Raw genomic sequence first — 23,363 nt, 5'->3', positions numbered from 1 at the left:
AAAGGCTCAAGTGAAAGCTCGGTTTGCTCTGTTTGGAGATAGTGCTAATCGTGATGCAAGATAGATGCACGGTCTGTATGGAACGTACCATATGCTTAGAAATTAATTTGGACACACCCGATAGAACTCCTTGATGACGTGTGTCATATAGAATCTCGCTTTGGTGTGCTTAGAGACAGTATTAGCTTCGGAGCAAGATATATGCATGGTTTGCGCCAAATGCACCAAAGTCTAAGAAACCATTTTGGAAGTACCTGTTCGTACTCTCAGGTGAAGAGGCTCAAGTGGAGGCTCGGTTCGGTCTATTTAGAGATAGTGCTATTCTTGATGCAATATAGGTGCACGATTTGCATGGAACATACCATATGCTCAGAAATCAATTTGGACGCACCAGATGGAACTCTTAGATGACATGTGTGATATGGAATCTCACTTTGGTCCGTTTAGAGACAGTGTAAGTTTTGATGCAAGATAGGTGCCCCGTTTGGACCTAATGCACCATAGGATAAGAAACCATTTTGGACGCATCCGATGGTACTCCTAGGTCAAGGGGCTCAAGTGAAAGCTCGGTTTGGTCTGTTTTGAGATAGTGCTAATCTTGATGCAAGATAGATGCACGGTTTGCATGGAACACACCAAATGCTTGTAAATCAATCTAGACGCACATGATGGAACTCCTAGATGACGTGTGTCAAACGAAATCTTGCTTCGGTCTGTTTGGAGATAGTGTTAGTTTCGGTGCAAGATAGGTGCAAGGTTTGCACATAATGCAGCATAGGGTAAGAAACCATTTTAGACGCACCCAATGGTATTCCTAGGTAAAAGGCTCAAGTGAAAGCTCGGTTTGGTCGATTTGGAGATAGTGCTAATCTTGATGCAAGATAAATGCACGGTCTGCATGAAATGTACCATATGCTTCGAAATTAATTTGGACACACCCGACAGAACTCCTTGATGACGTTTGTCATATGGAATCTCGCTTTGGTGTGCTTAGAGACAGTATTAGTTTTGGTGCAAAATATGTACATGGTTTGCGAATAATGCACCAAAGTCTAAGAAACCATTTTGGAAGTACCTGTTGGTACTCCTAGGTGAAGAGGCTCAAGTGGTGGCTCGGTTCGGTGTGTTTGGAGATAGTGCTAATCTTGATGCAAGATAGGTGCACGGTTTGCATGGAACATACCAAATGCTTGGAAAACAATCTGGATGCACATGACGGAACTCCTAGATGATATGTGTCATACGAAATCTTGCTTCGGTCTGTTTAGAGACAGTGTTAGTTTCGGTGCAAGATAGGTGCAAGGTTTGCACATAATGAAGCATAGGCTAAGAAACCATTTTGGACACACCCGATGGTACTCCTAGGTAAAAGGCTCAAGTGAAAGCTCGGTTTGGTCTATTTGGAGATAGTGCTAAACTTGATGCAAGATAGACACACGGTTTGCATAGGACATACCATATGCTTAGAAATTAATTTGGACACACCCGATAGAACTCTTTGACGACGTGTGTCATATGGAATCTTGCTTTGGTGTGCTTAGAGATAGTATTAGTTTCGATGCAAGATATGTGCACGGTTTGCGCCTAATGCACCAAAGTCTAAGAAACCATTTTGGAAGCACCTGTTGGTACTCCTAGGGGAAGAGGCTCAAGTGGAGGCTCGGTTCGGCCTGTTTAGAGACAGTGCTAATCTTGATGCAAGATAGGTGCACGATTTGCATGGAACATACCATATGCTCAGAAATCAATTTGGACGCACCAGATGGAACTCCTAGATGACATGTGTCATATGAAATCTCACTTTAGTTCGTTTAGAGACAGTGTTAGTTTCAGTGCAAGATAGGTGCACGGTTTGAACCTAATGCACCATAGGATAAGAAACCATTTTAGACGCACCCGATGGTACTCCTAGGTAAATGGCTCAAGTGAAAGCTCGGTTTGGTCGATTTGGAGATAGTGCTAATCTTGATGCAAGATAGATGCACGGTCTACATGGAACGTTCCATATGCTTAGAAATTAATTTGGACACACCCGATAGAACTCCTTGATGACATGTGTCATATGGAATCTCGCTTTGGTGTGCTTAGGGACAGTATTAGATTCGGTGCAAGATATGTGCATGGTTTGCGCCTAATGCACCAAAGTCTAAGAAACCATTGTGGAAGCACCTGTTGGTACTCCTAGGTGAAGAGGCTCAAGTGGAGGCTCGGTTCGGTCTGTTTAGAGATAGTCCTAATCTTGATGCAAGATAGGTGCACGGTTTGCATGGAACATACCATATGCTCAGAAATCAATTTGGACGCACCATAAGGAAGTCCTAGATGACATGTGTCATATGGAATCTCACCTCGGTCCGTTTAGACATAGAGTTAGTTTCGGTGCAAGTTAGGTGCATCGTTTGCACCTAATGCACCATAGGATAAGAAATCATTTTCGACGCACCCGATGATACTCCTAGGTCAAGGGGCTCAAGAGAAAGCTCGGTTTGGTCTATTGGGAGATAGTGCTAATCTTGATGTAAGATAGATATACGGTTTGCATGGAACATATGATATGCTCAGAAATCAATTAGGACGCACCTAATATAACTCCTTGATGATGTGTGTCATATGGAATCTTGCTTCGGTTCGTTTAGAGACAGTGTTAGTTTTGGTAGAAGATATGTGCACGGTTTACGCCTAATGCACCATAGGCTAAGAAACCATTTTAGACGCAGCCGATGGTACTCGTAGTTGAAGAGGCTCAAGTGGAGGCTCGATTAGGTCTGTTCGGATATAGTGCTAATCTTGATGCAAGATAGTTGCACAGTTTGCATGGAACGTACCATATGTTAAGAAATCAATTTGGACGCACCTAATGGAACTCCTAGATGACGTGTATGATATGGAATCTCGCTTCGGTCTGTTTGGAGACAATGTTAGTTTTGGTGGAAGATTGGTGCATAGTTTGTGCCTAATGCACCATAGTCTAAGAAACCATTTTTTGACGCACCTGTTTGTACTCCTAGATGAAAGGCTCAAGTGGAAGCTCGGTTCGGTCTGTTTGGGATAGTGCTAATCTTGATGCAATATAGGTGCACGGTTTGCATGGAACATACCATATGCTTGGAAATCAATTTGGATGCACCCGATGGAACACTTAGATGATGTGTGTTATATGGAATCTCGCTTCGGTCCGTTTGTAGACATTGTACGTTTTAATGCAAGATAGCTGCAGAGTTTGCGCCTAATGCACCATAGTCTAAAAAACCATTTTGGACACACTATTTGGTACTCCTGGGTGAAGAGGCTCAAGTGGAAGTTTTGTTTGGTCAGTTTGGAGATAGTGCTATTCCTTATGCAAGGTAGGTGCATGGTTTGCATGGAACATACCATATGCTTGGATATCAATTTGGATGCACCCGATGGAACTCCTGGATGACGTGTGTCATATGGAATATCGCTTTGGTCCATTTGGAGACATTGTTAGTTTCGGTGCAAGATAGGTGCACAGTTTGCACCTATTACTCCATAGTCTAAGAAACCATTTTGGACGCACTTGTTGGTACTCCTGGGTGAATGGGCTCAAGTGGATGCTCAGTTCGTTCTGTTTGGAGATAGTGCTAATCTTGATGCAAGATAGGTGCGCGGTTTGCATGGAATATACCAAATGCTTGGAAATCAATCTGGACGCACATGATGGAACTCCTATATGACGTGTGTCATACAAAATCTTGCTTCGGTCTATTTGGAGATAGTGTTAGTTTTGGTGCAAGATAGGTGCACAGTTTGCACCTCATGCACCATAGTCTAAGAAACCATTTCGGACGCACCCGATGGTACTCCTATGTAAAAGGCTCAAGTGAAAGCTCGGTTTGGTCTATTTAGAGATAGTGCTAATTTAGAAACAGTGTTAGTTTTGGTGCAAGATATGTGCATGGTTTGCGCCTAATGCACCATAGTCTAAGAAACCATTTTGGAAGCACTTGTTGGTACTTTGGTGAATAGGCTCAAGTGGAAGCTCGGTTTGATCTGTTTGGAGTTATTGCTAATCTTGATGCAAGATAGGTGCATGATTTGCAAGGAACATACCATATGCATAGAAATCAATTTGGACGCACCTAATGGAACTCCTAGATGACGTGTGTCATATGGAATCTTGCTTCGGTCCGTTTGTAGACATTGTAAGTTTTAGTGCAAGATAGGTGCACCGTTTGTGCCTAATACACCATAGTCTAAGAAACAATTTTGGACGCACTATTTGATACTCCTGGGTGAAGAGGCTCAAGTGGAAGCTTGGTTCGGTCAGTTTGGAGATAGTGCTAATCCTTATGCAAGGTAGGTGCATGGTTTGCATGGAACATACCATATGCTTGGAAATCAATTTGGATGCACCCGATGGAACTCCTTAATGACGTGTGTCATATGGAATCTTGCTTCGGTCCATTTGGAGATATTGTTAGTTTCAGTGCAAGATAGGTGCACAGTTTGCAGTTAATGCACCATAGTATAAGAAACCATTTTGGACGCACTTGTTGGTACTCCTGGGTGAAGGGGCTCAAGTGGATGGTCGGTTCGGTCTGTTTGGAGATAGTGCTAATCTTGATGCAAGATAGGTGCACGGTTTACATGGAACAACCAAATGCTTGGAAAACAATCTGGACGCATGTGATGGAACTCCTAGATGACGTGTGTCATACGAAATCTTGCTTCGGTCTGTTTGGAGACAGTATTAGTTTTGGTGCAAGATAGGTGCACGGTTTGCACCTAATGCGCCATAGGATAAGAAACCATTTTGGACGCACCCGATGGTACTCCTAGGTAAAAGGCTCAAGTGAAAGCTCGGTTTGGTCTATTTGGAGAGAGTGCTAATCTTGATGCAAGATAGATGCACAGTTTGCATGGAACATACGATATGCTCAGAAATCAATTAGGACGCACCTGATATAACTCCTTGATGATGTGAGTCGTATGGAATCTTGCTTCGGTTCGTTTAGAGACTGTAAGTTTTGGTAGAAGATATGTGCACGGTTTACGCCTAATGCGCCATAGGCTAAGAAACCATTTTAGATGGACCCGATGGTACTCGTAGTTGAAGAGGCTCAAGTGGAGGCTCGATTTGGTCTATTCGGATATAGTGCTAATCATGATACAAGATAGTTGCATAGTTTGCATGGAACATACCATATGTTAAGAAATCAATTTGGACGCACCCAATGGAACTCCTAGATGACGTGTGTTATATGGAATCTCGCTTCAGTCTGTTTGGAGACAATGTTAGTTTCGATGCAAGATAGGTGCATAGTTTGTGCATACTGCACCATAGTCTAAGAAACCATTTTTGACACACCTGTTTGTACTCCTAGATGAAGAGGCTCAAGTGGAAGCTCGGTTCGGTTTGTTTGGAGATAGTGCTAATCTTGATGCAAGATTGCTGCATGGTTTGCATGAAACATACCATATGCTTGGAAATCAATTTGGATGCACCCGATGGAACTCCTTGATGATGTGTGTCATAATGCACCATAGGCTAAGAAACCATTTTAGACGCACCCGATGGTACTCGTAGTTGAAGAGGCTCAAGTGGAGGCTTGATTTGGTATGTTTGGATATAATGCTAATCTTGATGCAAGATAGTTGCACAGTTTGCATGGAACGTACCATATGTTAAGAAATCAATTTGGACGCACCCAATGGAACTCCTAGATGATGTGTGTCATTTGGAATCTTGCTTCGGTCTGTTTGGAGACAATGTTAGTTTCGGTGCAAGATAGGTGCATAGTTTGTGCCTAATGCACCATAGTCTAAGAAACTATTTTTGACGCACCTGTTTGTACTCCTAGATGAAGAGGCTCAAGTGGAAGCTCGATTCGGTCTGTTTGGAGATAGTGCTAATCTTGATGCAAGATAAGTACACGATTTGCATGAAACATACCATATGCTTGGAAATCAATTTGGATGCGCCCGATGGAACTCCTTGATGATGTGTGTCATATGGAATCTCACTTTGGTCTGTTTATAAACAGTGTTAGTTTTGGTGCAAGATATGTGCATGGTTTGCGCCTAATGCACCATAGTGTAAGAAACCATTTTGGAAGCACCTGTTGGTACTTCAGTGAAGAGGCTCAAGTGGATGCTCGGTTTGATCTATTTTGGAGATAGTGCTAATCTTGATGCAAGATGGGTGCATGATTTGCAAGGACATACCATATGCTTAGAAATCAATTTGGACGCACCCGATGGAACTCCTAGATGACGTGTGTCATATGGAATGTTGCTTCGGTCTGTTTGTAGACATTGTAAGTTTTAGGGTAAGATAGGTGCACAGTTTGCGCCTAATGCACCATAGTCTAAGAAACCATTTTGGACGAACTATTTGGTATTCTTGGGTGAAGAAGCTCAAGTGGAAGCTTGGTTCGATCAGTTTGGGGATAGTGCTAATCCTTATGAAAGGTAGGTGCATGGTTTGCATGGAACATACCATATGCTTGGAAATCAATTTGGATGCACCCGATGGAACTCCTTGATGACGTGTGTCATATGGAATCTCACTTCGGTCCATTTGGAGACATTGTTACTTTCAATGCAAGATAGGAGCGCAGTTTGCACCTAATGCATCATAGTTTAAGAAACCATTTTGGACGCACTTGTTGGTACTCCTAGGTGAAGGGGATCAAGTGGATGCTCGGTTCGGTCTGTTTGGAGATAGTGCTAATCTTGATGCAAGATAGGTGCACGATTTGCATGGAACATACCATATGCTCAGAAATCAATTTGTTCGCACTAGATGGAACTCCTAGATGACATGTGTCATATGGAATCTCACTTCGGTCCGTTTAGAGACAGTGTTAGTTTCGGTGCAAGATAGGTGCACGGTTTGCACCTAATGCACCATAGGATAAGAAACTATTTTGGATGCACCTGATGGTACTCCAAGGTCAAGGGGCTCAAGTGAAAGCTCGGTTTGGTCTGTTTGGAGATAGTGCTAATCTTAATGCAAGATAGATACACGGTTTGCACGGAACATACCATATGCTTGGAAATCCATTTGGATGCACCCGATGGAACTCCTTGATGACGTGTGTCATATGGAATCTCGCTTTGGTCCATTTGGAGCATTGTTAGTTCCAGTGCAAGATAGGTGCACAGTTGGCACCTAATGCATCATAGTCTAAAAAACCATAGTCTGTTTGGAGACAGTGTTAGTTTCGGTGCAGGATAGGTGCAAGGGTTGCACATAATGCAGCATAGGCTAAGAAACCATTTTGGACGCACCCGATGGTACTCCTAGGTAAAAGGCTCAAGTGAAAGCTCAGTTTGTTCTATTTGGAGATAGTGCTAATCTTGATGCAAGATAGATGCACGGTCTGCATGGAACGTACCATATGCTTAGAAATTAATTTGGACACACCCAATAGAACTCTTTGATGACGTGTGTCATATGGAATCTCGCTTTGGTGTGCTTAGAGACAGTATTAGTTTTGGAGCAAGATATATGCACGGTTTGCGCCTAATGCACCAAAGTCTAAGAAACCATTTTGGAAGCACCTGTTGGTACTCCTATGTGAAGAGGCTCAAGTGGAGGCTCGGTTCGGTCTGTTTAGAGATAGTGCTAATCTTGATGCAAGATAGGTGCACGATTTGCATGGAACATACCATATGCTCAGAAATTAATTTGGACGTAACAGATGGAACTCCTAGATGACATGTGTCATATGGAATCTCACTTCGGTCTGTTTAGAGACAGTGTTTGTTTCCGTACAAGATAGGTGCACGGTTTGCACTTAATGCACCATAGGATAAGAATCCATTTCGGACGCACCTGATGGTACTCCTAGGTCAAGGGACTCAAGTGAAAGCTCGGTTTGGTCTGTTTAGGGATTGTGCTAATCTTGATGCAAGATAGATGCACGGTTTGCATGGAACATACGATATGCTCAGAAATCAATTAGGACGCACCTGATATAACTCCTTGATAATGTATGTCATATGGAATATTGCTTCGGTTCGTTTAGAGACAGTGTTATTTTTGGTAGAATATATGTGCACGGTTTATGCCTAATGCACCATAGGCTAAGAAACTATTTTAGACGCACCCGGTGGTACTCGTAGTTGAAAAGGCTCAAGTGGAGGCTTGATTTGGTCTGTTCGGATATAGTGCTAATCTTGATGCAAGATAGTTGCACAGTTTGCATAGAACGTACCATATGTTAAGAAATCAATTTGGACGCACCCAATGGAACTCCTAGATTACGTGTGTCATATGAAATCTCGCTTCGGTCTGTTTGGAGACAATGTTGGTTTTGGTGCAAGATAGGTGCATAGTTTGTGCCTAATGCACCATAGTCTAAGGAACCATTTTTGACACACCTGTGTGTACTCCTAGATGAAGAGGATCAAGTGGAAGCTGGGTTCGATCTGTTTGGAGATAGTGCTAACCGTGATGCAAGATAGTTTCACCGTTTGCATGGAACATACCATATGCTTGGAAATCAATTTGGATGCACCCGATGGAACTCCTCGATGACGTGTGTCATATGGAATCTCACTTTGGTCTATTTAGAAATAGTGTTAGTTTTGGTGCAAGATATGTGCATGGTTTGCGCCTAGCGCACCATAGTCTAAGAAACGATTTTGGAAGCACCTGTTGGTACTTCGGTGAAGAGGCTCAAGTGGAAGCTTAGTTTGATCTGTTTGGAGATAGTGCTAATCTTGATGCAAGATAGGTGCATGATTTGCAAGGAACATACCATATGCTTAGAAATCAATTTGGACGCACCCAATAGAACTCCTAGATGATGTGTGTCATATGGAATCTAGCTTCGGTCTGTTTGTAGACATTGTAAGTTTTAGTGCAAGATAGGTGCACAGTTTGTGCCTAATGCACCAAAGTCTAAGAAACCATTTTGGAAGCACCTGTTGGTACTCCTATGTGAAGAGGCTCAAGTGGAGGCTCGGTTCGGTCTGTTTAGAGATATTGCTAATCTTGATGCAATATAGGTGCATGATTTGCGTGGAACATACCATATGCTCAGAAATCAATTTGGACGCACCAGATGGAACTCCTAGATGACATGTGTCATATGGAATCTCACTTCGGTCTGTTTAGAGACAGTGTTAGTTTCGGTGCAAGATATGTAACCGGTTTGCACATAATGCAGCATAGGTTAAGAAACCATTTTGGATGCACCCAATGGTCCTCCTAGGTAAAAGGCTCAAGTGAAAGCTTGGTTTGGTCTATTTCGAGATAGTGCTAATCTTGATTCAAGATAGATGCACAGTTTGCATGGAACATACGATATGCTCAGAAATCAATTAGGACGCACCTGATATAACTCCTTGATAATGTGTGTCATATGGAATATTGCTTAGGTTTGTTTACAAACAGTGTCATTTTTGGTAGAAGATATGTGCACGGTTTACGCCTAATTTACCATAGGCTAAGAAACCATTTTAGACGCACCCGGTGGTACTCGTAGTTGAAGAGGCTCAAGTGGAGGCTCGATTTGGTCTATTCAGATATAGTGCTAATCTTGATGCAAGATAGTTGCACAGTTTGTATGGAACGTACCATATGTTAAGACATCAATTTGCACGCACCCAATGGAACTCCTAGATGACGTGTGTCATATGGAATGTCGCTTCGGTTTGTTTGGAAACAATGTTAGTTTCGGTGCAAGATAGGTGCATAGTTTGTGCCTAATGCACCATAGTCTTAGAAACCATTTTTGACGCACCTATTTGTACTCTGTTAACGAAAGCTAGTCGGCAGTGCAGTCTACCTTGGGGTATACCCACGGTAGTAGTTTATCGGCAGAGAGGTGCGCAAGCTACGAACTCGATGGTGACGCAAGAGAGAGACAAGGATTTTATCCAGGTTCAGTCGCCATGTGGGCGTAATACCTACGTCCTGCGTCTTATTGTATTGTCGTAGATTTTGTTGAGTTGAGATGATCTATCCTAGGGCGTCCCTCGCCTCTCTTTATATAGTCTAGAGGGCAGGGTTATAGATCTGGAAACTAATCCTAGTTGGTTACAATTGCCATAGATAGTGCGACATCAATTCCTATTCTAACCGACTAGAATCCTGCTTGATCTCCACATCTTGTTTCCTTACTGAAACTCCAAGCAGTTGGATCAAGCTTCGAACTATCTCGTGATGGGCCAAGCCTCCTGGCCCAAGTCTAGCTGTAAGGGTATAAGGGTTTATACCCCCAGAGCTAGTCCCCGAGCACCATGTATTGTGATGTAACACACCATCTTGAGCTTCTTCGACGAGTGGGACTTGACGTCTTCGATTAGCAGGAAAGTCGCCCGAACAGTTGCAACGGTATTTTAACAAACTTAAAAGACAGTTGATCAACATTGACATCAAAGAAGCAGGTTGTTCGAAGAATGCATGGTGCTCTTAATCAAAAAATATTTTTTTCCTGACGAAGTGTGCCCACTTTACTTTTCTGAAAAGTATAGACTTTCAAAAAGCTAGCATATTCGCCGCAAGGTGAAGTGTGCCCACTTAGTCCCCGAGCCTGGTAGTAGGTGACGTAGGCACGTGGTGCCAGGGTCTAAAGAGAAAAACCACATAGAAAAATCTGATACTGAAATGCATCGCCAGATGCATCGTACCGATGTAGTCCCTAAGTTTGCTGGAAGGCAAAGCATGAGCCTTGTAGCAAGGTCTAAAAAATTAGAATTATCCGAGCAGCCGTTATACAATTTGATTTTTCAATGCCAAGATCGTATTGCTCTTTTTGTGTCTGAGAGAACCGATTAACCAATCCCTAAGTGTGTCATGCTCGAGGTTTGGCACAGTTCCTAGATTTTCAAAAGATGAGACTAATCAGCCAGTCCCTGAGTATGGCGTGCTCGGTGGTCGGTGCAGTCCTAGATTGTCGAGAGGGCAGACTGGTCGACCAGTCCCCGAGCATACCAAGCTCAATAGTCGGTACAGTCCCCAAGTTGTCGAGAGGGCAGACTGGTCGACCAGTCCACGAGCATTCATACTCGGTGGTCGGTACAGTCCCCAGGATGTCGAATGGGCAGACTGGTCGACCAGTCCCCGAGCATGTCATGCTCGGTGGTCAGTACAGTCCCAAGGATGTCGAATGGGCAGACTAGTCGACCAGTCCCTGAGCATGTCATGCTCGGTGGTCGGTACAGTCCTTAGGATGTCGAATGGGCAGACTGGTCGACCAGTCCCCGAGCATGTCATGCTCGATGGTCGGTACAGTCCCCAAGTATATCATGTTTGTCTGACCAAAAGTCCTACTTTTCTTTTGAAAAAACCGTATCGCCGTATTAATGTGCGATGTGACAGAGCATCCTGCCATATTGTTAGGCTATTGCATAAAAAGGTGCCCCTGGTAACTGTGCAGCCGCTCTTTGCACAGTCCAAGAAAAGAAAACCATCAATTATGCAGAAAAGCCACCAAATTAACTGCGATAATTATTGAAAACCAAAACGCCGCAGCTGCCGCAAGATCCGCCCACTTCCCCAAAATGCAGGAAGTGGTAGAGGTGGGGCTGTTGTTATAAAAAGCCCAAAGTCGCACTCTAGTTCTGTACCCAGCAATCACATACTATTGCCCAGCCTTCATCTTCCTCAGCACCTTCAAACCCCAAATCCGAGCTCAAAGGTTTCCACAAGAAGGAAATGGCGAAGAGCGACGCCAAGAAGAGGGCTGAGATGATGGCCAAGGAATGGAAGACGTCCCAGAGCAACACAAGATCCCTCAATGACCTCGTCAAGATGGGACTCCTGCACAATCAGGAGCTCGGCGGCTAGAGAGCACCGAAAGGGGAAAGCTACCCCCACCCTCACGTCGGTGAGATCGTAGTTTCTGAAGATTTTTTCAAGAGGGGGTTTGGGATTCCAGTTCATCCTTTCCTTCAAGGCCCTCTTCTTTACTATGAGATCGGGATCTGCAACCTACACCCAAACTCCATTCTTCTCGTTTCCACTTTTATTCATTTGTGCGAGGCCTATGTCGGGATAGAGCCGCACTTTGATCTCTTCCGTTACTTATTCTGCTTGAGGAAGAAGGGAGCAGTTGGAGGCTCCAAGATTGTAGGTGGAGTATACCTCAATCTTCGTGACGGGATGAAAAACCGTTACCTAAGTTGCCCGTGGAACACCTCCCTCACCGAATGGTACAAGAGGTCGTTCTACATTAGGGAAGAACCAGGCAGCACCACTTTTTGTGATGTTGGATATATTCTCGAGAAGAGGGTCAGCTGGACAGCTCGACCCGAGTACGCCGGTAAGGCGTCGAAGTTGATGAACCTGATCGACTGGTCTCGCCTAGACAGACCAAGAGTGGTCGGGAACTTCCTCGTGCGACGAGTAATGCCCTGTCAGAGGAGGGTGCACTCGGCGTATGAGTACGTAGGAAGCCAAGACCCGACCAGAATGCACTGGGACGGTTTGGAGAAGGCAGAGGTCCAGCGGTTGATGAACGAGTTATTCAACCTAACTAATGATAACTTCGTTTGAAGTGATGACCGGATGCCTGCTTTTAAGCTAGGCCGACCAGCTCATAAGGTAAATGGATACCCTTTTTTATCTATATTTCAATATAAGTAAGCCTATTGACTGATGACTTTTGACTGATGCCTTGTCGCTGTTGTATTGCAGATAGGAGATATTGACCAGTGCTCGGTGTACGTGTCGCTGGCACCCGATATGGACCATCCTGCATGGGTGAACCCACCGGCAGACAATGCCCCACGGGGTGGACCCACCAGCAGCGAAGAAGACCAGTGCCGACCAACACCGACCACTGAAGATTGGGTGGCGGGGAAAAGGCCAATGGCTATGGAGCCATCCCCCACAGAGGCAATGCCGGCGGAGACCAGCCAGGCACCGAAGCGTCGCCGGCTCGTGAGGATCGCCGACGACAAGGACGAAGAGGACGAGGCTGCTCCATATTTGGTTCGAAGACCACGTAGCCGCCCTGACATCACGTCGATCGACGCTGGTCGGGTAACCAGTGATCCTCCTACCCCACAATCCGAGCCAATACGACTTGGAGGGGCAGAAGCGGCAGCAGCGGCTGGGAGGACCAGGAGAAGGTTCTTCGCGGCGATGCATAGGAGCGGCGGCACAGGAGAAGGTTCTTCATGGCAGCTATGAGTTATAAAACATGTCTTCTACACTTTCTTTGTGTTTTACGAAGTATAATGTTGTTATGGGAATTTGCATTAGCTCTTTCTTGTTAGTGCGGCCTCAGATGTTGATCCGAGCAACATAGGCGGCTTGAGAACAACCGAGTCGGCCGTTGCCGACAAGGATGCCGCTGAGCAGACTACTCGTGAGCGGCCCGTGGAGCAGCCCGCGGTTGTGTCCATGGCAGGGACCACCGAGGAGGACCCGACTCGAGATAGGGCTGGGGCGAGTACCCCGACAAGGGGTGATGAGACGGAGAGGATGCCTCCCTCGAGCAGCGTTGCGGAGGAGGGAGACAAGGTCGCGACCCCCCTCCTGCTGAAGAAGAGAGGGCCCCGACTCCAGTCCCAGAAGAAGCTTCCACACCAGAGGGCTCCCCTAGCTGAGGTAAGGGTCCGATGATACCCGTTACTATGGCTGGGGGTAGCAGGGAGGGCGCCGAGGCCCAAGCAGCCTCTAATGATGAAGTGGAGGAGATCTAGGGGCATCCCCGTGATGGTCGCCAACATGTTTACGTGTGGCACCAGCGTGGGGACCTCTGGGCCGGCCACGAAGAGCTCGCCGAGACCGAGGAGGCGGCGAGGGTAGAGTGCGCTGCTATGCGGCTCGTTGATGAAGTAAAGGTAAGTGGTCTTGTATTCTGCCGGAGTATGTATACATTGTTGCTTGTTCACTATATGACATGTATATTTCTCGCAGGGTGCAATGAAAACGGCGAAGTACCGAAAAAGGTGCTTCGACCAAATTGAAGGTATAGTCGCCGAGAACAAAGCCCTGACCGCGGAGGTGGACCGCCTTCAGTTGGAGGCCGAGAGGGAGGTGGCCGAGAAGGCGGCTCAGGAAGAACGCTTGCTGGATCTGAATCGGCGACTAGCCGATAAGGACCGCGAGAAGAAGGGTAGGGCGAATGTTCCGAGCAGTTGTAGTTAACTGCGTGGTCGGTTTTGATGACCAGTAATTGTTGCTTCAGGTCTAGAGGAGGAGATTGGGCGCCTCCGAGAAGAGAGGGATCGGCTCGACCAGGAGCGTGCCGGTGCGCTGCAAACTGGGCGCAAGGCTGGCGAGGAGCTGAAGAACAAAAGTCAGGAGTTAGTTGGTAAGAGCCGTTTCACCCTTTTTGACCACGCAGTTTTCTTTTCCTCTTGTTTATACTGACTGTTTGCTTGGTTTTCTTGAAAACTCTATCATAGTGATTAAAGTCAACACTAAAAAGCATCTCGATGAGCTGGTCAAGGAACGGGACTCCTAGAAGACCAACTGCATTGAAAGGATCAAGATGCCCAAGAGGGGGGGTGAATTGGGCTTCTCTAAAAATTTAAGCAACCTACAAGCTCCAATTCAACCCCTTGTGCCTAGTGAGACTTAGAGAGCTACCGAATAAAAAGTTTTGCAACCTAGTTCCAATCCTATTCTAGCATGGCAGTTCTAAGAATGTAAAAGCACAAAGTAAATGCTAGAAAGTAAAGGAGTAGTGGAAGAAAATGCTCGGCGATGTTTTGCCGAGGTATCGGAGAGTCGCCACTCTCCACTAGTCCTCGTTGGAGCACCCGCGCAAGGGTCTTGCTCCCCCTTGGTCCGTGCAAGGACCAAGTGCTCTCTACGGGCTGATTCTTCGACACTCCGTCGCGGTGAATCGCCCAAAACCGCTCACAAGCTTGACACGAGCCACCCACACGAACTTCGGGTGATCTTCGTGTCTCCAATCACCACCGAACCGTCTAGGTGATGGCGATCACCAAGAGTAACAAGCAAAGAACTCTCACTTGACCCAAACAAGGCACTAGAGAGTGGTGGATGCACACTTGACTCTTGGAACTCACTAGAGAAGGATTCTCACAAGAAATCACTCCAATCTCAATCCTCTCTAGGCTCTTGCAACTCTCTTGCTCCACAACAAGTTTCTCTGATGTTCAAATGGGCAAGAGTGCTCTCATGGACGAGGTGGAGAAGTATAAATACTATCCACGAAGTCCAAAGGTCGGCCAACCGTTTTCCACTGAAAACGGGGTCACCGGACGCACATTATGTTGCACCGGACGCACTGCACCGAGCGTCCGGTGCTGCATAACGGCTAACTGTACTTCGCTCTGACAGGTCACCGGACGCTAACTCTCAGCGTCCGGTGCAGCGTCCGGTGCTAAGGGAAAACTTACATGCTCCCTGCGCATGGGACCGGACGCTACCCTGTGCGTCCGGTGCTAGCGTCCGGTGCTCTGGGGAACTTTGCAAGCTCCCTGGGTAAGGGACCGGACGCTGCCCGGTGCGTCCGGTGCCAGCGTCCGGTGCCTAACCCTAAGCACCAACCTGTTCCAACAGCTAAGGACCTCACCGGACGCACTCACAGAGCGTCCGGTGCAGCGTCCGGTGCCCCTTTGGGCACCCAAACTTCGTCGAAACGTGAACGCTCCAACACGAAGTTTGTTCCTCTCGATCTAAGGACTATCTCTGAGCTGCCTAGTGCTAGGTTTACCAAGTGTGCACCACACCTAAACCTAAAGCCTTGCCTAAGTCAAGCTACTAGATCAAAGCCCCTCTTAATAGTACGGTCAAAGGAAAACAAAGTCCTAAACTACTCTAAGTGCCCTTCTTCACCATACGGCACTTAGACCTAGTCTAGTCTCGACGATGTCCATCCATCCTTTGAAAACCGAAACGATTTCCACTATTAAGTTGGCATGTACGTCCCTGTCCATCGAGTACTTATTTACCATGACCTTACCTATGACTTTGCCTCTGCAAAACACACGTTAGTCATAGTAACCAACAATGTCATTAATCACCGAAATCTCTTAAGGGCCTAGATGCTCTTTCAATCTCCCCCTTTTTGGTGATTGATGACAACCTCGAGTATGAAAAGAGTTGAGGTTTTCAAATTGACTTGGTTTTAATAAGCATGATACAATAAGAACAAAGAAACAAGTCATGCTTATATCAACCAAATCAAATACCCTGCATCCAAATATGTGAGTGATATACAACAGGATAAAAACATAAGGCTCGTAGATACATCGGAGTAGAAACGCGGAAGCAAAGATAATATGAGCCAAAACACATGACAATAGAATATCACATTAAGCGCAAATCATGTCGCATATGGCCATAGTATCTCACACAAGTGCAATGCATAAAGATAAACATGATGCATGATGAAGTAGCACACATAGAAAGTATCTCAAAATAATAAACTCCTCCCTCTCTAGCTAGCTCCCCCTAACTCCCTAACTCTCTCATACACGCACTCTCTCCCCCTTTGGCATCAAGCGCCAAAAGCCTAAGAAGACGGTGGAGGAGGTGGAGCTGTAGAGTCCCTCGGCGCGGCCACGAAACGAGCTGCATCATCTGAACTGTCGGCCGTCGAGGCGGAAGAGGTGGAGTGACCCTCTGAAACTGCAGGTGCTGGAGAAGCGGTCCGGGTCTGCTCTGGCGCTGTCACAGGCTGTGCTGGCTGCTCGAGTCCGGCTGACGAAGCTGGCACGAACTCGGTCGCTGTAGCTGTCGTAGCTGGTACTGTGGAAGACGGTGCAAGCTGCTCGGACGACGCTACGGACGACGACAGAAGCTCTGTAGTGGTGACTGGCGCCGTAAAGACTGCAGGGGCCTGCAGAGGAGAAGGCGTAGGGTCACCAGTCAGAGCACTGTAGGTGAAGCTGAGGTGCGGATCTGTCTGTGAATCCCACACAAGCTGTGACGCTGAAGCTGACTGAGGGGTGAAGCCTGAGCGGAGAGGGGTAAACTGCGGTACCTGCTCAAAGCCTGAAGAGATAGCACCCTGAGAGACCTGGTGCTGTGGCGTCGTGAACGGCTGACTCTGAGCGGGTAGCTGGAGCGGCTGCTGAGACGGGCTCTGAGTCTGAGGCACAGGAGTAGGGGGTCTAACTGACGACGTGCCGGGAAGCTGTATCTGCGGTAGCTGAATCCCGGAGGCGGCCATGAGAGCGGCCATCATCGCTGTCTGCTGGGCCTGGAAAGCAAGCTGCTGCTCCTGAAAGGTGAGAAGCTGACGCTGGAGCTCATCCTGTCTGGCCTGCATGGCTGCATTAATGGCAGCCTGATCCCTGTCGCGCCTCGCCTGCTCCTCAGCTGCACGGCGCTGATCTGCCCTCATACCCTCCAAGATAGCAAGCAGGGCAGGGTCTGAAGCACTCGAAGAACCACCTGCCTCGTGATCATGAGCTCTGGGAGGAAGGTCAGTTACTGGCGGCTGATAATCATCATCGGAACTGTCTGAGGCGAAGTCAAACTCGCCCTCTGCCTCTGCATCTGCAAACGCGCCAATAGCTGTATCCTGCTGCTCCTCTGTCTCCGCAACTGTCGCTGTACTGCGGGTGCCCCTAGGAGAAGGTGGGGGCACCGGTCTACGTGGAGCACGAGGAGGAGGAGCACCTCTGAGGTCGTGGTGTGCTCTCAGCATCTGTCGGGGGTCGTAGTGGGGGAAGACGGTGTCGGACTCTGTCAACTCCCTCTGCAAGTGAGCTGGCAGGGGCAGTGGCCTACCACGGAGTATAAGTAGGGTGATCCAATGTGCGTAGGGCAACTGACGCCGGCCCCTGAAGCTCTCTGAAATAGTGTCCTCTATCTCTGAGACAATAAGATCCCACAAGTCAAACTCTGTCTGCGAGATCAGATGAGCGACAAGCCACTGCTGCATACGAGTGAAACCGTCTCTGTAGCCTGTCCTGGGAAGAAGAGTCTTCCTCAACACAAAGTCGAGGATCCTGGCTGGGCGTGTCAAGTCTGCCACTGTCCTGCTGGAGCCCTCTCCAAAGGGTGCACGGAAGCATGGAGCCACGAAGTCAACTGGTGGTATCTCACCACCGTGAGGACGACGAGGAGGGTCCACGTTCCCGTAGCACAGCTGGTGAATCCTGGTGGGAGAGGCTTGCAGTCCAAGCACCTCTCTAGCCCTCTGAGCTGTCACTCTGTAGTCTGTCCCGGCCAGTGCGTAGTGGATATAGGTGTGATCTGGAGAAATCCACACTGACGCATAGAACTCTCTGACCCACTGCTCGCAATAAGTACCTGGAAGCGCTAGCAGCTCTGGGAGACCATGGAGGTAAGTAAAATATTGACGGATATCTGCCCCGACCACGTTCCCGAGAATCTCCAGGTCAATCACCCTGTGCTCTCTAAACTGTGACTGAGAGCGAACCAATGCCTCGTGAATGTCCTCCTGGACTATGGTGTAGAAACGGGCACTGGCTCTGGGATCCCTGGCAGCTGGAAACCAAGTCGGAAAGGGAACGAACCGCAGCTGCTGGATCTCTCTGGCTGACACAAGGGTGAGATCCCTGTGAACCCTGACTGGCCTCTGGCGGGAAGCTGGAGTGCCTCTAGCCGGAGCGGCTCGAGCTGTGGAGGCGGACTGTCTCTGCGTACCAGTCCGGGAAGTGGCCTGAGTACGAGCACGCGTCGACCTCCTCAGTGGCATCTCCTGCTCCTGTCCCTCTGCTGGACCCTCTGCCTGGGCCTCCGTCTCTGTGTCCGTACCCTCCTGAGCCGGATCCCTAACAACAAGTCTAACCCTCTGTCCTCCAATCGTCACGGTTCCTGGAGGGGATCCATGGAAAGCCTCTGCCTCAAGCACTGCACGCCTCTGACGTGGCGTGAGATCATCCCCGATCCTCAGAGAACCAGAACGACCACCCCTCTCGGCTGCCTCAGCTGCTGCTGCAACTGCCTCTGCGACCTCTGCATCTCTATCACTGGCCTTCCGCTTCTTGGTGGCCAGCTTCTTTCCTTTGCCTTTCTCTGCCGCTGAGAAGCGACGGGGAGGATCACCTCCACCATCACCTCCTGGGGAACCTCCTGAGCCAGCTGTCGGTCCACTGACGTTCTTGGTGCGAGCCATAGCAACTCAAGTGTCCGACAAGCAACTGACCGGCAATGGAGAATAATGTACTGCAGAGAATTGACAAGAAAAGGTCTATATAAGTAAATATACCGACTAGAGATGAGATAAACCTATGGATCCCAAGAAAAGATAAGATTAGGGCTCGAAGGCTTACGATCCGAAGACTGGACGCGTTCCGAAGGAGATGACACGATCGGAAACTTCCGGAGACCTCCAAGCCACTCCTCAAGGTGCTATAGAGATAGAACAAATCAAATCGCTGTTGAAAACAACAATCTAATCTATTCATACGATAAAACAAACACTTTGAGGGCGAGGTCCAAGAATCTTACCCCAAACCCTAACTCTTCGAGGAGAGAAGAGCACTGGCGAGGAGAGGGAAAGGGGGGGATTCCCTTAGTGGATCTGGCGCGAGGGAAGATTCCAAGGGCGCCGCGGAGGGCCGGGAATCGACGGCAGCGGCGGCGCTAGGGCAGGGCGAGGACGCGGGCGCGGCCAGAGAACGGAGAGGAAAAGAACCGGCCGCGAGAAACCCCTGGGCGCGGGTTATATCCGCCCGCCGCGGGGTCACCGGACGCTCTTTATGTTGCACCGGACGCGTCCGGTGACCACCGGACTCATGCGCAGAGAGGTTTGCATTTTGGCATCGCACCGGACGATGGGCACCGGACGCTGGCTTTAGCGTCCGGTGCTTCAGGTGACGCCTGGTGAGCACCGGACGCACTTCACCGGACGCGACAGGGATACTGTTCCTGCGTCCGGTGAGTGCAGTCTGGCGCACTGCACCGCACCGGACGCTCAGAGGCAGCGTCCGGTGCATCGTCCGGTGCTCCTCTGAGCACTTTTTCAACTAAGCTCCACGCCCGACTTTGACCCAACCAAGTTCCATCTTCAAAAGCACACAACTAAACACCAAATGGAACTGGTATGAGTGACATCTCTCAAACCCTCAAGTTTTCACAAATAATTAGCCATAGGCTTAGTAGATTTTTTTTAGAAAATAGTTCGAGAAAATCACCAAGGAGCATCGTATGGCCATAAAGCTAGGGGCTTAAATCATAATGAGCTTGGAATGCTCCCCCTATCTATTGACGAACACAGCGGATGCTCAATAAATAACCGAAAAGAAAAGATCAACTAACAAGAATGCATATGAAATGAGTTGTAGTGCAATTCTTGAAAATAAACTAATGCTTGTCAAGTTTGATCCAAGGTTAAGCTTTTTCACACACTCAAGGGGGTTATCTTAACCATGTTAGACAAGCCCTACATGCAAGTTGAATTTTTAGTTTTAGCATGCATGATATGCAAAGCAAAAATTATTTACAAGATTCAACACACAACTTTTTATCTTTTAGTGAAGTTAGACATGTCAAGCACATTAAGTTCATTTCTCAACATACAAAACCTAGCTTCATCTAGGGGTTTTGTGAAGATATCCGCTAATTGATTTTCCGTTCCCACATTCTCTAGGGTTATGTCACCTTTAGCAACGTGATCCCTAAGAAAGTGGTGGCGGATGTCAATATGTTTTGTGCGGGTGTGTTGAACCGGGTTGTTTACAAGTTTTACGGCACTTTCGTTGTCACACAACAAGGGTACTTTGTCTAGCACTACTCCATAGTCTAGCAAAGTTTGTTTCATATAGAGTATTTGTGCACAACAAGCACTGGCGGCTATGTATTCCGCCTCGGCCGTTGACAAGGAAACACTATTTTGTTTCTTTGACATCCAAGAGACAAGTGATCTACCTAGGAAATGGCACCCTCCGGATGTGCTTTTTCTATCAATCCGGCACCCGGCATAATCCGAATCGGAATAGCCTACAAGTTGGAATCTTGCACCTTTGGGATACCACAAGCCTAGGCAGGGTGTGTATTTTAGATACCTAAGAATTCTCTTGACCGCAATCAAGTGAGATTCCATAGGCATTGCTTGATACCTAGCACACATACACACACTAAACATTATATCGGGCCTAGATGCGGTGAGGTAGAGTAGACTTCCTATCATGGAACGATAGAGAGTCTTGTCAATAGGGTTACCTCCCTCATCCAAGTCGAGATACCCATTTGATGCCATGGGAGTCTTGATTGGCTTGCAATCCATCATCTTGAATCTCTTGAGAAGATCTTGAGTATACTTCTCTTGAGAGATAAAGACCCCTTCCTTCATTTGCTTGACTTGAAATCCTAGGAAGAAGGATAGCTCGCCAATCATGGACATCTCAAACTCCTTGGACATCAAATCACCAAATTCCTTGCAAAAATCTTCATTAGTAGAGCCAAAAATAATATCATCGACATAAACTTGGCAAATGAAGATTTCCCCATTCATTTTCTTGGTGAAGAGTGTTGTGTCAACTTTCCCAATCTTGAAGCCCTTCTCAATGAGGAAGTCCCTAAGTCTCTCATACCAAGCTCTAGGAGCTTGCTTGAGACCATAGAGAGCCTTGGACAACCGGTAGACATGCTTGGGGTACCTAGGGTCTTCAAAACCGGGGGGTTGCTCAACATAGACAAGCTCATTAATATAACCATTTAAAAAAGCACTTTTCACATCCATTTGAAATAATTTGATATCATGACTAGATGCATATGCAAGTAGGATACGGATTGCTTCAAGTCTTGCCACCGGTGCAAAGGTTTCACCGAAGTCAAGACCTTCCACTTGTGAAAAGCCTTTTGCCACAAGTCTTGCCTTGTTGCGCACCACTTTGCCTTGATCATCCTTCTTGTTGCGGAAGACCCACTTTGTTCCAATCACTCTTGCATCTTTGGGTCGCTCTTCAAGTGTCCATACTTGGTTGCGAGTGAAGTTATTCAACTCCTCTTGCATGGCCATGATCCAATCCGCATCACGAAGAGCTTCCTCTATAGTCTTTGGTTCATCTTCAAGAGACACAAAAGCGTGATGTTCAATAAATAAAGCATGTCTAGAACGAGTAGTTACACCACGTGATGGACTCCCGATGATGAGATCTTGAGAGTGATCTTGGAGGAGATGTGATGTTCTTCTTGGTGCCACTTGAGGAGTTGGTTGGGGAGCATCAACATCTTGTGCTTGTGCCACCGATTGCTCATGAGTGATTTGGGTGTCTTCATGAGCATATCTCACATCCTTGTCTTCATCTTGTGGACCTTGTGAGGTGGATGGTCGCTCAATGATTTGTACATCATCATCATCTTCTTTTGGCTTGATGTCTCCCACCGGCATGTTCTTCATGGCATCCCTCAATGGTTCACCACCTACATCATCAAGATTATCACTTGCTCCTTGGGAGCCATTAGTTTCATCAAATTCAACATCAAATGTTTCTTCAACCATCTTTGTGGCATGGTTGAAAACTCTATATGCTTTGGACTTTGATGAATAGCCAACCAAGTAGCCGATATCACATCTTCTTTGGAATTTTCCCAAGTGTTGGCGCTTCTTGTATATGTAGCACTTGCATCCAAACACTCTAAAAAATGAGACATCGGGCTTCTTCCCATTTAGCAACTCATAAGGTGTCTTCTCTAGGAACTTGTGAGGAAAGAGCCGGTTTGATGCATAGCATGCGGTGTTGATTGCCTCGGCCCACATCTTCTCCGAAGTGTTGTACTCATCTAGCATTGTTCTTGCCAAGGTGATCAATGTCCGGTTCTTTCTTTCTACAACCCCATTTTGTTGTGGTGTGTATGTTGAGGAGAACTCATGCTTGATTCCCACTTCATCACAATACTCTTCAATGTTGGTGTTGTCAAACTCTTTGCCATTGTCACTTCTAATTTTCTTGATCTTCACATCAAATTGATTTTGGGCATTCTTTGCAAATTTTTTGAATATTGATGCAACTTCGGCCTTGTCTTGCAAGAAGAATGTCCAAGTGTACCGTGAGTAATCATCAACTATGACCAAGCAATATTTGTTGCCTCCAAGACTAGCATATGTGGTTGGTCCGAACAAATCCATGTGAAGTAGCTCAAGCACTCTTGAAGTAGAGAGATAGGCTTTGGTTGGATGAGTGTTTGCAACTTGTTTGCCCGCTTGACATGCACTACAAAGCTTGTCCTTTTCAAATGTCACATCCTTCAAGCCTCTAATCAATTCTTTCTTCATCAACTTCTTGAGTGTGCCCATTCCAACATGTGCTAACCTTCTATGCCACAACCACCCAAGAGAAGTCTTGGTGAATAAGCAAGTCTTGACATTAATTTCATTTGATGAGAAATCAACTACATATAAGTTGTTGTGCCGGAAGCCTTTGAATATCACTTCATTGTCATCTTCCTTGGTCACAATTACTTCCTTCTTCTTGAATAGGCATTCAAATCCAAGATCACAAAGTTGTCCAACCGAGAGCAAGTTGAAACTCAAAGATTGCAC

General features: G+C 46.9%; 1 protein-coding gene across 1 annotated transcript; it reads right to left on the bottom strand.

The window, feature by feature from the left end:
• On the bottom strand, positions 20,517-21,551 carry LOC110433863 (uncharacterized mitochondrial protein AtMg00810-like; the record flags this gene model as incomplete). The annotated part of the gene is made up of 1 exon (XM_021456738.1): positions 20,517-21,551. A coding segment is annotated over one exon (1,035 nt), but the record flags the coding sequence as incomplete, so codon positions are not given.

This window comes from Sorghum bicolor, chromosome 3 (assembly GCF_000003195.3).
Source record: "Sorghum bicolor cultivar BTx623 chromosome 3, Sorghum_bicolor_NCBIv3, whole genome shotgun sequence".
In the NCBI taxonomy this organism is placed as follows: Eukaryota; Viridiplantae; Streptophyta; class Magnoliopsida; order Poales; family Poaceae; genus Sorghum; species Sorghum bicolor.
This window is presented reverse-complemented; position numbering and strand designations above follow the sequence as displayed.